Source organism: Tamandua tetradactyla, chromosome 5 (assembly GCF_023851605.1).
Source record: "Tamandua tetradactyla isolate mTamTet1 chromosome 5, mTamTet1.pri, whole genome shotgun sequence".
NCBI classification, from domain to species: Eukaryota; Metazoa; Chordata; class Mammalia; order Pilosa; family Myrmecophagidae; genus Tamandua; species Tamandua tetradactyla.
The window spans coordinates 119,450,336-119,465,841 of NC_135331.1; the positions used below are offsets into that span (position 1 = coordinate 119,450,336).

General features: G+C 35.7%; 1 protein-coding gene across 7 annotated transcripts in view; it reads left to right on the plus strand.

Moving 5' to 3' along the window:
* Positions 1-15,506, plus strand: part of PHF3 (PHD finger protein 3) — a 109,818-nt gene that overhangs the window by 39,966 nt on the left and 54,346 nt on the right. For 6 of the 7 annotated variants that reach the window (XM_077162179.1, XM_077162173.1, XM_077162174.1 and 3 more), the window contains one exon: positions 4,872-5,033. In XM_077162179.1, the coding sequence (XP_077018294.1) occupies positions 4,872-5,033 (162 nt within the window). Of the gene's footprint in view, positions 1-4,871; positions 5,034-15,506 lie in introns of those variants that run through there. The other variant, XM_077162178.1, reaches the window with a different exon arrangement.

The following is a 15,506-nucleotide window of genomic DNA, read 5'->3' on the forward strand; positions in this document are numbered from 1 at the left end:
ATTCCGTTTTTCCCGACATGGTTAGTACTCTTGCTTCCTAGAGAAATCAGGCCATTGTATTTTTTTGTAATCCAATTTCCCCTTTTAATGAGTGTATCCTATAGGACTGTCCTCTTGTTTTAAAAGTCAGATTATCAAATACGGAAATCTGCTTTGCCTTGTGGCAGTGGAAAGGGGTCACATGGGAGGTTCCTCAGAATAGGCAGTGTTCCGAAAGAACGCTGATTCTTTACTCCTATTCTTTTTCTCAGCATAAGCAGTTGGATTAAAGTTTTTAAAAACACAGCTATTAAATTGGGAGGGTTTTAGCTAGGGGTTACTCATTCTGTACTGTGAAATATTAATCAAATGAATGGGTTAGAAAGTAATCTCAGGTACCTTTATTTATGGGTTAATTTGTTTTGGGGAAAGTTGAGGGAAAATTAGGGAGAGAAGGAATACATAAGTTCCGTTCATGGGGTACATGAAGGAGATGTTGTCAAATGTAAAAATAACCTTTATATTTAGGGTTTTCTCAGTGCCAGATACTGTTATAAGCACTTACACATTAATTTAATCGTACACATTAATTTAATCATACACATTAATTTAAACGTAAGCAACTCTCTGATCACTAGTTTTCTCTCCAGTTTTTAGTTGAAGATTTTGTGGCACTGAGAGGTTAAGGAGTTGCTTTAGTTGGTGGGAGCCTTGGTTAGCCTGAGAGCTCTGGAATGTTCAGAGGCATTGTAGAAATTGATTAAATGTAGACTTGGTCTTTTGAGATGAATGAAATGTCTTGTCAGGAGGAGCAGGAGTATATAAGAGGATGTTTTCTGGGAAGTCTCATCTGAGAAACATCAAATGCAGTCTTCGGCATTCTCATCTCGAGTTTTTGATCAAGAGGTTTTATTGCTTAATGATGGAACTTCATGGCATCACTTAACCTTTAAAGTTATTTTCCAGTCCATACAAACATGCTCATATCTCTGTTGATCTTTTCCCCCTTTCTTTCCTCCCTGTTTTAGTTTCCCAGCTATTAAAACAATACCAAACAATGGGTTGTCTTAACAACAGGAGTTTATTGGCTAGAAGACTTGCTAGTTTATTCATTTCTTAATCTGACCCTATTCTATATGTCAAACTAGTGGACTTTTCTCCTTTTTCATTTATTCTCTCCATAGCAGTTAGCTTTCCTGATCTCCACTTATTTCAAAGAACTCCCTCTTCATTTGTGATGTTGTACTACCTTGATGCTTCTTTTGCCTATTCTTTTTCTTTACGGCATCAGTGTATCCAAAAGTGAAGTCATTATCTTACTTCCAAACCTGTTTTCTTAACTTCTCTTTTCTATTAAAAGAGCCATTTTTCTCCTAGTTATCAAGCTTTAAAGTTTCCTTTCTTCCCTCTTTTCCTGATTCTTTTGTTCAGCAAATACTTCTGGAGTGCCTCCTGTATACCAGGTTATATTCTAGGTTCTAGCAGTGAATAAGAGACAAAGATCCTGGCTTTTAGAGCTCATATTTCTAGTGAGGAAGACAAACAAGAAACATACGTATATTTTTTTCTTTGACATGGGTAGGCTCCAGGAAACAAACCTGGGTCTCCTGCATGGCAGGTGAGAACTCTGCCACTGAACCACTGTTGTCCACCCAAGAAACATATTTAATGTGAGGTACTGAAACATGTTTTAAGGAGTTAGTAGGAGGTGATGGAAATATGTACTGTTTTGGCTCCAGTGACCGGAGAGGATGATACTTGAGTAAAACCTTAATGAAACAAGAGAATGAACTGTGGTTATATGGGAAAAGAGTGTTGGGACAGAAGGAATATCAAGTACAAAGACCCTGTGTTAGTCTGCTCTTGATTGGAGCAGAACATGGTAAGAAATGAAATTAGAGAAATTGGCAGGGGAAGCTCTTGTTAGGACCATGTAGACCCTGGTTAGAATTTTGAACCTAAATCTAATTGTGTTGGGAAGACTTTAGAGAGCTCTGAATGGAGGAGCAGAACATGATCTGCATCTTTAAAAGGATCACGGTGATGATGACTGTGTGGAGGATAAACTGTGTGTATGTGGGGTGGTATGGACATGGTAGTAGCAAGGGGCATCAATAGAGGAATCTGGGGCCCCAGGAGACTATTGTATTATAGTCTAGAAGAGAGATAATCCTGATTTAGAGTAGAATATTAGCAGTAGAGGTTGTGGACGATGGTCAAATGAGTAGTAGTTTTAAGATAGCGCAAGATATGCTGATCACCTGGATGTGGGATATAGGGAGAGAGAAGAGTTAAGGTTGATTCTTAAGTTTTAGGATTGAGCAGTTGATGAATAGACTGTCCATTTACTGGGACTATCCTGGAAGGAGTAAATTGTTTTTTTTGTTTTATTTTGCAGGGGGATGGGTGGAGTCAGAATTTATTTTGCATATGTTAAGTTTGAGATGTCTGTTAGACAAACTAGTGGGAATGGCAAATTAAACTCTTCCAGAGGTTAAATTAGTGCTTTAGACTGGAGATATGTGCATTGGGAATCATCAGAGAATAGATGGGACTGGGTGAGATCACCTAGGGAGGTGTGAGTATTAAGACAGATAGGAGGACTGAACTCTTGAGTCCTCTAATGTGTAGAGGTTTGCAGGAAGAGGATGCTCTTACCAAAGGAGGTAGAAAAGAAGTGAATAGTGTAATAGGAGAACATGATGTCCCAGAGACTAAGTGAGGAGAAAGACATCCAAGAAGGTGAGAAGGATCAGCTGTTTTAGATGCTGCTAGAAAAGAGAGTAAGACCTGTTAATTGCCCTTTGGCTTTAGTTTGCTAATCCTTTCAATTCTGCCGTTGAAATAATTCTCAAATTCATACTATACCTTTTCACTCACTGCCAGCAAACACTTAAACAGGCTTTTGTTGCTTTCTCCTTCTCATCTTTTGAATCATTCTTTTTTCTTCCCAATTGCATTATAAAATACACACACATAGTAAAAATTTAGAAAGCATGGGCAAAATATAAAGATTTAAAATAAAATATCACTAGAGATAATCACTGATGACACTGGTGCATTTTTTCGTATTCTTTTAGCAATGCATCTTTGAATTGCATGTATTGCCTATATCCTTTTATGTAGAATTTAGAGTAATTTTACATTTTGCTTTTTAAAATGAAGGTAGTTGAAATATTAATCTAATGTTAAAAAGACTCAGAATATATGTGGCAGCATACCTGTTCCACCATAATGGAATAACTTTCTAACTGAATTTCTTACCTGTCTGTCCCCTAATTATGTCTTAGATCAGTTCTAAGTTTCATGAAACATTCTGCTCTAAAACTTTCAATGCATAATGTGGTGGTTAAGAGCATGGACTCTATTTTTGAGAATAACATATGATCGAAGCAGGAAATTTGGAAAATAGAAAAAGGTAAAATTAAGGGAATAACTACTGTGACAAAATTTTCATCTCTTTTACTTTCTGTCTAAAATGTGCACACTCAAGCATTTCGTTTGTTTATTACTAACAAGGATCACACTTTTGTGGCCAGCATTTTCTTCTCCCTCTATTCTTTATAATTCTTTCTTGGTCAAAGTGTGTGAGCAGTTTCATAATTCTAATTGTTGTCAAATTGCTCTCCAAAATGAATATATAATTTGAAAGTATTTTTATAGAGAATTTTAATCCCTTTAGGTAGACTACTGTTTGGTTGAACTCTTTTAAACAAAGTCTTACTTGATACTAAGAGGACTCTATCTTCTTGAGGTTACTTCTATTTTTTGTTTTTAATTTTTTAAAATTTTTATTGAGAAAAATCTTCACACATATACATTCTACAGATGGTGCACAATTAATGGCTCACAATATAATCACATAGTTATGTATTTACCTTCTATTTTTTAGGGTAAAGATAATATTTATATAGTCTAAATGTAAAAAGTAAGTTCACACATTATTTTACTTGATCCTCACAACAGCTCTGAAGGCAGGGAAGGATAAGTACTGTTAATCTCATCTTAGAGATAAAGTGATAAAGATTTAAATGACCTGGCCACATCTTGAATACAGGCTTTTGATCTAATAATCATACTCTTTTTTTTTTTTTTTACTAAATTTCATACACCCAAACATTTAGAAATGATTGTAACTATTAGTAAAGTGGCATTTGCACTATTCAGAAATATACCCAGTGAGAATGTAAAATCTAGTGCTTATATGTCCCATCTTCCCCAGTTCTCTTCCGTGCTCCCCTACATGAAATAAAAATGGCTTTCTCTTGACTTAGAGAAGGTAAATTCAATTACATAGCCGTATTAAACACCTACCATTTTTGCCAGTATTTAGGGGTGAAAAGGAATGAATTATATTGCCTTTCTCTCTCTTTGTCGACTGTTTTTTTGTTTGTTTGTTTTGGTTACTACTCAAAAGTGTGTCCACATCATGTATTCTCACACATGTAGCATGAAGTCCCTAAGTAGTAGAATCCCAGTAAGAACTAGACTTTGTAGGTCCTAGCATGAACCTAGCATCATACATTTTCAGGGTATTGGACATATTTTTTTTGTATTCCTAAAACCAAAATTGGTATAATTGAGTAATCTAGGTGTGGTTACCTATGACATTCACAGAGGGACAGTGAATGATAAATGAGAGTGATAGCAGGGATCAAATTAAGAACGATTTCTACTAGCTACTTATGAGGTATAGGATGTTGTTAAATTGAATAGATTTGGGAACTTGGTAGTGACCATATCATATATGTTAGGAATAGACGTAGGTGTTCAGGACAGTGTAGTATTACATTAAAACTGCCTCGCAATATGTTTTGTACTGCCTTTAATACTTAACAACCCCCAGTATTTTTTTTTTTATTAATTTTTTTTGTTTTTGTTTTTTTTTCTAGTTGTTGGTCTTGACGATATTATGGATGAAGCAGTTGTTAAAGAAAGTGGCAATGATACCATTGATGAAGAAGAACTGATTTTACCTAACAGGAATTTGAGGGACAAAGTAGAAGAAAATTCAGTAAGATCACCAAGAAAATCACCTCGTTTAATGGCACAAGGTAATCCTTCTAAAGAGGTCCAGGTAGAAAATCATAGATATAGGGACAGATATGTTAGGTTGTGAACTGAGCAGAGATCACATTTTCTCTGTTTGCTAATCTAAGCATTATTGATGGTAACCAGTTTTGAGATTAAATTGATTCCTTGGTAGAAGTAATTTTTCAATGTTTATTGGAATTAAATTTACGTAATTTAAGGAGTTGAATATTTTTTAAGGTATACATCAATTTCCAGTATCCACCACCCATTTCCCTCTCCCGAGAGGGAAACACTATTCATTCTTTCAGCTGGGTTTTGTGTGTGTGTGTGTGTGTGTGCATATTTACCCCTTTATCTCTAAGTAACACAAATAGCTTGCTCCTTTTTGATAATTCTGATTTAGGTGTTTATTGACTTCTCACTCTCTGGATGATGAGGATTTGGCATTTTTCCCTCACTTATCCTCATCACACAGTACATTTTGTCATCCTTTCAATATATAATTTTGTTAGTTCAGTAGTAATTATTTATGCTATTATGACTAGATACTGTTAGAGATGATCCATTTTAATAAACTGGTTATTTTTCTTTCCCTATAGAACTTTTTTGTTTTTCTGATTTAGTAGTTGCTGCTGTTTTTTCATTTGTTTGTTTTTCTATGTACATCCCAGTAATTACATTCTTTGGCAGTTGTCTCAGTCTTCTCTAAAGAATATTTGTGCTTATCAGGCATTCTGCCAGTTTTGTTTTTTTTATAGAAAGTATTTCTCGGAGCCCTCTAAACCAATCCAGTTGTAGACTGGTGCTAGACCAGTATATGTGATGCGTGGGGTTATCACAGGGATCTCTCTTTACCATTCGTCTCAGAAGTAGTCTATGCCTTGTGCTTTGTTGTGTTTCCAGTTTCTTCTTTCTTGACTTAACATCCTCACTTTAGTGACACACTTCTCCCAGTAGCTTCCTGAGAGAAAGGAGCATGGAGAGATGTTTTTTGAAACTTTGTATGTTTGTGAATGTATTTCATCTGTCCTCTTGCTGGAATCATGGTTTGATTGGATGTAGATATCAAGGTTAGAAATGGTATTCCTTCAGAAATTTGAAGATGTTGCTCCATTTTCTTCTAACTTCAGTGTTGAGAAGTTTGTTCTCTCTGTCTCCCATTCTTTTTTTTCAATGCTACCTATGTTTTCCTCTGGAATTTTATAGAATCTTTCCCACTCAGCTCCATGGTCTAATGTTTTGATATTTTATGAGCTGGTATTGTATTGAGCTGGATATTCAGTAGGCCCTTTTAGTCTAAAATCATTTTCAATTTTGGGAACAAATTTTGAATTATTTCATTGCTGATCCCCTTCTTTGTCTTTTCAGCTCTTGCTTTCTAGAATTCTTAGTATTTAAATGTTAGATGGCATGATTAACACCCCATTTTCTTTATCTTGACTACTTTTCTTCTTTTTGTGTTTTGCTCTATTTTTTAAAAATATCTCATCTTTATCCTCTAACTTCTATCAAGTTTTGCATTTCTAGTTTCTAGGTATTCTGTTTTGTTTTGAGAATGGTACCATTTTTTTTTGTAACATCCAGTTATTGTTTGATGGATGCAACATCTTCTTTGTCATTCTTTAGATGATCATTGCTTCTTAAATGTTTTAATTCCCTTTCATAGTTTCTCTTTCCTCTCTGTTGCTCCTACATTTTTATTTTATTTTTTTATTAGTTTGTTGGCCTCTGTCTTTCATCTGTTTGAGACTTTCCTAAAACGTCTGGTCGTTGGTTATTTGCTCACGTTAAGGGTAGGGATTAAAACTGTTTGAAACAGTCTTCGTCAACTGTTAGCTGTACTGAATGGTGATCTGACTGTACTGTTGCTCTGGGAACCCCTCATTTTAGAATTTAAATTGTTCCTTGGCTCATTAGATTGTTAGTGTTCTGGGAGACAATGAGGGAAGCTCGTTTGGGGCATCTCAGTTTCTCGTATATGCAAATTTACTTAATCTCACAAATTTCAGTATATTTTATGACCATGTTCAACTGTGCCTAAGGTTATATAAATTACTCTGTTGGTCTCCAGAGAATAAGCGTCCCGTCTTGGGTTAGGACCAGGGAAGGGCAGTTGACAACAGGTGCATTGGGTGAGAGGGAGTTAAACTGCTCTTTAAACAGCTTTCAGCCCATTCTCAGTTTAGCCTTCTGCCTTCATCTAAACTTTAGAAGCAATTCCTAAGCCTTTTTGAGGATTCTGTGGTGTTAATGGTGTTAATTCTTGCAAATACTGCCAGCTTAGTGTTTTGTCTTTTTTGGTTCTTCTGTGTCAGTTACTTTTTGATCATTTCTTGTTTGGCTTCCAAAATTTGCCACTGTTTTCTCCTCTCCTTTTCTTCCTTTCCTTTTGGATTTATTCCTTTTCAAAAAAGATCCTTTTACTGTAGCTTTAGTGGAATTTTTAGAAATGAATAAATTTAGATAAATGTTTACTTCATCAGTTTCCTCCATTTATATTTTTATACATATAAATAATGTATACATATGGTTTTGAACCAGCTATTTGGTATCTACTTGTGACTTGTGAAATGAAAAGAATAGAGTGAACATTGTAGAAAAATAATAATAATTTTGAGTCTATGCAGTCAGGTTTTAAATGCAGTTTATATTTAGAGGAGAAAAAGTGACTTTATCCTTTGTTTAATAAATTAATTGTTATTGGAAAACATTTTTTTAATCTGAATAACTTAAATGTTGAATATGAATATTTGTCAATTTTAACAGCCACTTAGTTAAAGGGTGTTAAAAGCTCTTTGTTCTATTTTAGGACAGATGAATAAAGTAGAGCTGTAAATTACCACAAACTATCTTTAAAGTTTTAAAAGTCGTCTAAAATATTGTTTATAATCAAATTTGTTATTTAAAAAAAATTTTTTAATGAATTTGTTACTCAAATTTGTTATTTTTAGAGTGTTATAATCATATATCTGAACATATAATAAAACAGATCATAATCCACTACATAAGTTTTTAAAATTGTTGAGTACTTACCTAATAGCCAGATACTGTGCCAAGTTCTGGGCAAATTAGAATGGGTCCCTAAGGATAGGATGACTATTTAATTTATTGTCCAAACTAGGCACTTTTTTCCTTCTATTTTTTATTTTGAAATACTTTCATACTTATAAAATAGTTACAAAAAAATTACAGAAAAGTAATACAACCCCGCGTGTAGAGAACACCAATGTACCCTATCTCCCCAGATACTCAGATTTACCAATTTTAACATTTTGGCACATCATTTTATCTATCTGTTCAATTATCTACCTATTTGTCTGTCGAACCATTTCCTGAACATTTGAGTGTAGGTTATCTAGATCGCGCTCCTTGGACACTTCATACTGTCATGTAGATTTCCTAAAAACAAGGATATTTACTTATGTAACTACTTTAAGTATAGTTATCAAGTTCAAGAAATTTAACAGTGATATAAGGCATACAGTCTATATTCCAATTTTTTCATAAGGTCCCAATAATGTCCTTTTGAACCTGTTTTTCTCCCTTGTTAGATCTTGGTAGTTCTCTTTAGTTTGCTTTCTTTTTTTTTAGATTAAATTTAAAAAAATTATATATATTATATGTTCACATTAATTGCTCTTTTAAAATTTTTATTTTTCTTATAATTGTGGGAACATATTCACAACATAAACTTTCCAGTCTCAGCCACTCCCAAGTTTACTGTTCAGTGGGATTAATCACATTTACAGTGTTGCAATCCTTTACCACCTTCCATTTCTCAAGCATGACCATTTTCCTAAACATAAACCTTATACCCCTTTTGCCTTACCTCCCCATTCTACCTGCCCCCTGTTCCAGAAACCTGTACCTCTTTTCTTTCTGTCTCTGTGAGCTTACATATTCTCTGATATTTTCTTTGTAGTTACCATAGGGCTTAAATTTCATATCGTAATTTATAACAACCTCGTTTGCTTTGATCCAACTTAACTTCGATAGTATTTAAAACTATGTTCCTATACCACGGTGTCCCCCCACCCTTATGCAGTTCGTGTCACAAACTGCATGTTTATACATTATGAGTTACAAACCACTGATATATCATTACATTTTATGCATTTGCTTTTTCGATACTGTAGGAGGTAATCAGTGGAGTTATAAATAAAAAATACAATACTGTTGGCATTTATATTTTCCCATATTGTTGTCCTTACTGTAGATTTTTTTTATCTTCATTCAACTTTGACCTATTTTCTGTTGTCCTTTCCTGTAACCTTCAGAACTGTCTTCAGTATCTCTTGAAGGGCTGGTCTAGAGGTAATGAATTACTTCAGCTTTTGTTTATCTGGTAATGTCTTAATCTTTCCCTCTTGGGTATTTTTGTTTTTGGTAGGATTTTGAAAGTGGTGACAGTACATAGGTGACCAGTGTATAGTGCTTGTCTGATGAATCTTCATCTTCATTACATTTTCTGAATGATTGCACATGATACAATAATAAAACATTTCCTATTCCTGTGACCCAGACGGCTTTGTTGAGCCTGGTGTCAATGCGCTTCTCCATCATTTTTGAAAGACAGTTTTACCAGATATAGAATTCTTGGTTGGCGATTTTGTCCTTTCAGCACTTTAAATAAGTCACCCCACTGCCTTCTTTTTTTTTTTTCATTTGCACAATGCCATTTTAATGGTTTTACATGATTTTGCCAAAAACTCATAAGTTTATATATTCATTATTGAATTAGACAGAATCTCAGGTTAATTATCTATGCATCAGATGATCTCTGTCTACTCCTTTTTCTCTTCTAATATGAAAATCCTTCAATGTTTTCTTGAATAATTTCTTTTCCCCTAAAATTCTGTATGTCTCCACCTTTTAAAAAAATTTTTTTATTAATTTTTAAATTTTTTTAAAAAATGTCAAGAAAGAAACACAAACCTTAAATTTTTTTATTAATTAAATTAACAAAACAGATATCATTCCATTCTACATATACAATCAGTAATTCTTAGTATCATCACATAGTTGCATATTCATCATTTCTTAGAATATTTGCATCGATTTAGAAAAAGAAATAAAAAGACAACAGAAAAAGAAATAAAATGATAACAGAGGAAGAAAAAAGATTATACATACCATATCCCTTACCCCTCACTTTCATTTACCACTAGCATTTCAAACTAAATTTATTCTAACATTTGTTCCCCCTATTATTTATTTTTATTCCATATGTTCTACTCCTTTGTTGACAAGGTAGATAAAAGGAGCATCAGACACAAGGTTTTCACATTCACACAGTCTCATTGTGAAAACTATATCATTGTTCAATCATCATCAAGAAACATGGCTACTGGAACACAGCTCCACATTTTCAGGCAGTTCCCTCCAGCCTCTCCGCTACATCTTGAACAACAAGGTGATATCTACTTAATGCATAAGAATAACCTCCAGGATAACCTCTCAACTCTGTTTGGAATCTCTCAGCCATTGACACTTAGTCTCATTTCATTCTTCCCCCTTTGGTCGAGAAGGTTCTCTCAATCCCTTGATGTTAATTCTCAGCTCATTCTAGGGTTTTTCTCAGTCCCTTGATGCTGAGTCTCAGCTCATTCCAGGATCTCTGTCCCACGTTGCCATGAAGGTCCACACCCCTGGGAGTCATGTCCCACACAGAGAGGGGGAGGGTGGTGAGACTGCTCGTCATGTTGGCTGGAGAGAGAGGCCACATCTGAGTAACAAAAGAGGCTCTCTTGGGGGTGACTCTTAGGCCTAAATTTTAAGTAGACTTGACCTATCCTTTGTGGGGTTAAGTTTCATATGAACAAACCCCAAGCCTGGGGGCTTAGCCTATAGCTTTGGTTGTCCACACTGCTTGTGAGAATATCAAGAATTCAACTTGGGGAAGTTGAATTTCTCCCCACTCTCACCATTCCCCGAAGGGCGCTTGCAAATACTTTTCCAGTCACTGATCACATCACTCTGGGATTCATCGGGGCATCACTCTGGACAAACCAACAAAATCTCATGTCCTACCTGAGATTCCAAGTACTTATGACATTCAATCAAACTATCTACATGAGTTATATTAGGAAATGCTGTAGTCAAAATATAAATTTTGTAACAAATATTTTTTGCTTTAGTCTCACACATAAGGAGACATTTTAAAGTATTATCATCAATTTTTAGCACCCTGCAATAATGACATTCCATTGTTCTTCCTCATACAAAAGCATTTTTAAAATTTGTACATTGTACATTTCACTATTATTATACACTCTAGGCATTCCTAGATTATACCATCTCTATCTTTACTATCTATCTTTCTTTCTGATTTCATTTATGTCCCCAGGCCTCCTCCCTCTTTCATTCTCACATGCAGCTTCATTCAGTGTTTTAACATAATTACATTACAGTTAGGTAGTATTGTGCTGTCCATTTCTGAGTTTTTATATTCAGTCCTGTTGCACAATCTGTATCCCTTCAGCTCCAATTACCCAATATCTCATCCTATTTCTATCTCCTGATGGTCTCTGTTACCAAGGAAATATTCCAAGTTTATTCACTAATGTCAGTTCATATCAGTGAGACCATACAGTATTTGTCCTTTTGTTTCTGGCTAATCACACTCAGTATAAAGTCCTTAAGGTCCATTAATGTTGTTACTTACCTCATAACTTTATTCTGTCTTACAGCTGCATAATATTCCATCTTATGTAAATGTCACAGATTGTTGAGTCAACTGTTGATGGACGTTTTGGCTGTTTCCATCTCTTGGTAATTGTTAATAATGCTGCTATAAACATTGGTGTGTAAATGTCCATTTGTGTCCTTGGCCTTGTGTCCTTTGAGTAGAGACAGCATATAGATGGGTCCTGTTTTTTAATCCATTCTGCCAGACTATGTCTTTTGATTGGAGAGTTTAATCCATCAACATTCAGTGTTATTACTGCATGGGTAGTACTTTCTTCTACTATTTTGCCTTCTGGATTTTATATGTCATATCTAATTTTCCTTCTTTTTACCTTTACTCATAGTCTTCCTTTCTACACTCTTCTCCACACCTCTCTCTTCTGTCTTCGTATCTGTCTCTAGTGTTCCCTTTAGTATTTCTTGCAGAGCTCATCTCTTAGTCACAAATTCTCTCAGTTATTTTTTGTCTGAAAATGTTTTAATTTCTCCCTCATTTTTGAAGGACAGTTTTGCTGGATATACAATTCTTGGTTGGCAGTTTTTCTCTTTTAATAATTTAAATACATTATCCCACTGTCTTCTCGCCTCCATGGTTTCTGCTGAGAGATCTGCGCATAGTCTTATTGGGCTTCCCTTGTATGTGATGGATTGCTTTACTCTTGTTGCTTTCAAGATCCTCTCTTTCTCTTTGACCTCTGACATTCTGATTATTAAATGTCTTGGAGTATGTCTATTTGGATCTATTCTCTTTGGGGTACGCTGCACTTCTTGGATCTGTAATTTTAAGTCTTTCATAACAGTTGGGAAATTTTCAGTGATAATTTCTTCCATTAGTTTTTCTCCTCCTTTTCCCTTCTCTTCTCCTTCTGAGACACCCACAACACGTGTATTCATGCGCTTCATATTGTCTTTCAATTCCCTGAGTCCCTCCCTGCTCATATTTTTCCATTTTTCCCCTATAGTTTCTGTTTCTTGTCGGATTTCAGATGTTCCGTCCTCCAGTTTTGAAATCCTATGTTCTGTTTCTTGAAATCTACCATTGTAGGTTTCCATTGTTTTTTTCATCTCTTTTACTGTGTCTTTCATTCCCATAATTCTGTGATTTGTTTTTTCAGACTTTCAGTTTCTTCTTTTTGTTCTTTCCTTGCCTTCTTTATATCCTCCCTCAATTCATTGATTTGGTTTTTGATGAGGTTTTCCATGTTTGTTCGTACATTCTGAATTAATTGTTTCAGCTCCTGTATGTCATTTGAATTGTTGGTTTGTTCCTTTGAGCCATATCTTCAATTTTCCTAGTGTGATTTGTTATTTTTTGCTGGCGTCTAGGCATTTAATTACTTTAATTACTTTATTCTGGAGATTGCTTTCACTTCTTTTATCTAGGGTTTTCTTGCTGGATGAATTTGTTGTCTATCTGTTCTTTGACATTCCGTTCAGCTTTATCTGGACCTTTAGCTTAAGTTTTGTTTAACAGAGGAGAATTTTTCAGTTCTTGTTTTCTTGTTTCTTGCCCTGCTTGTGTGGTGCCTTCCCCCCACACACACACTTAGGAGGGTCTACTTAGATATTATAGACCCCAGCCAGATTTTCCCACACCAAACACCCCTCCTATCAGGAGGAAAGGGTCACCTGTGTCGGTTTTCCCTGAGGGTGAGACCCAGCAGGTTGAAAGACTTTCCTGTGAAGTCTCTGGACACTGTTTTTCTTATCCTGCCCAATATGTGGTGCTTGTCTGACTGCAGGTCCCACCAGCATAAGATGATGCGGTACCTTTAACTTCGGCAGATTCTCCCTGCTGGGGGTGGTGGAGACGGAGGAGAGGTTGTAGGCTGGTTTTAATGGCATCAAATTACCAAGCCCTGGTGTCTGAATTCCTTGATGGAGGGATTCCACCTGAGTTGTGCTTCACCCCTCCTCTGGGAAAGACACAGACTCCAGATGAGCCCCCAAAAGAACTCACTTCTGCCTATGCCTGGGGCAATTGCAGCCTGAGAAGTCCTGCCGCTGTATCCAGAGGCAGTCAAGCCTTTGTAGATATACAGCCACAAAAACCTCTGTTTCCTTCTTTTGTTTCCCCCCTTTTTCTGTCAGTCCTGCCCCCTTGGCGCTGGGGCAAAAATGACCAACTTCTGCTTTGATCAGGTTCACCTAAGCTGGGGGCCTATTTTTAAGTAGTCAGAATTTGTTTATTAGTTCCACAATTGGCATTTGATTGTGCCCAGTCCCTGCTGCTGGTAAAGTCCTTTCCTTTCCCCTCTGGAAAGCGGCCTGTGGGAAAGGGGTACTGGCCACCGCAGTTTTGGGAACTCATGGTTTGGGGGGGTGCTCGCAACCAGTCCAGCTGGTCCAGACTGGGGTACGCTGTGTGTCTGGTCACTGACGTGGCCCCAGGACCTGTTCTGTACTGTTTCTGGTTATTTAGTAGTTGTTGCTGGAGGACGAACTAAACCGCGCACATTGTTAAGCCGCCATCTTGACCCACAAACATTCTTAACATATGATCATTCCGTTCTACATATATAATCAGTAATTTACAATATCATCACATGGTTGCATATTCATCATCATGACCATTTTTTAGAACATTTGCATCAATTCAGAAAAAGAAATAAAAGTACAACAGAAAAAGAAATAAAACGAAAACAGGAAAAAAAATTATACATACCGTACCCCTTACCCCTCCTTTTCATTGATCACTAGCATTTCAAACTAAATTTATTTTATCATTTGTTCCCCCTGTTTATTTTTATTCCATATGTTCTACTCATCTGTTGACAAGGTAGATAAAAGGAGCATCAGACAAAAGGTTTTCATAAGCACACAGTCACATTGTGAAAGCGATATCATTTATACAGTCATCATCGAGAAGCATGCCTATTGGAACACAGCTCTACATTTTCAGGCAGTTCCCTCTGGCCTCTCTGTTAACGCCTTAACTAAAAAGGTGATATCTACTTAATGCGTAGGAATAACCTCCAGGATAACCTCTCGACTCTGGAATCTCTCAGCTGTTGACACTTTGTCTCATTTCACTCTTCCATTCTTTAAATATGTCACCCCACACTGCCTTCTTGTCTCCAAGGTTTCAAAAGAGAAAAAAACCTTTTATCTCATTGAGACTCCTTTACACATGGCACATTACTTCTCTCTTGCAGCTTTCAGGATTCTCTCTTTATCTGGCATTTGAGAGTTTGATTACAATATGTTCATTGTGGTTCTATTTGGGTTTCTTCTGTTTGGAGTTTGGTGACATCTTGGATGTGTATATTCCTTAAATTTGGGAATTTTTTAGCCATTATTTTTCTGCCCTTTTCTTGTCTTTCTTCACTTTCTGCGACTACCACAGTGCATATATTGATTCTTTGGGCTCTGTTCATTTTTCTTCATTCTTTCTTCTCTCTTCTCCACATACTGAATGGTTTCAAATGTCTTATTATCAAGTTCATTGATTCTTTCTTCTACCAACTCCCATCTGCTGTTGAATCCCTGCAGGGAATTTTTAATTGCTGTTATTGTGGTTGTCATCTTTGGTTCATTTTCATTATTTCTATTTCACTATTGATATTTTCTTTGTGTTCACCTGTCATTTTCCTAATTTCCTTTACTTTTTTTTTGTTCATGCTTTCCTTTCGCTGTTTTAGCCTTTCAAGAGACACTTTGTGTTTTAGATTAAGTATTCTTTTTAAAAAAATATGTTTTAATTGAGATATCATCCCACATGTACAGTCCATCCAAAGTATACAATCAGTGGCTCACAATATCATCACATAGTTATGTATTCATCACCATTTTTAGAATATATGCAT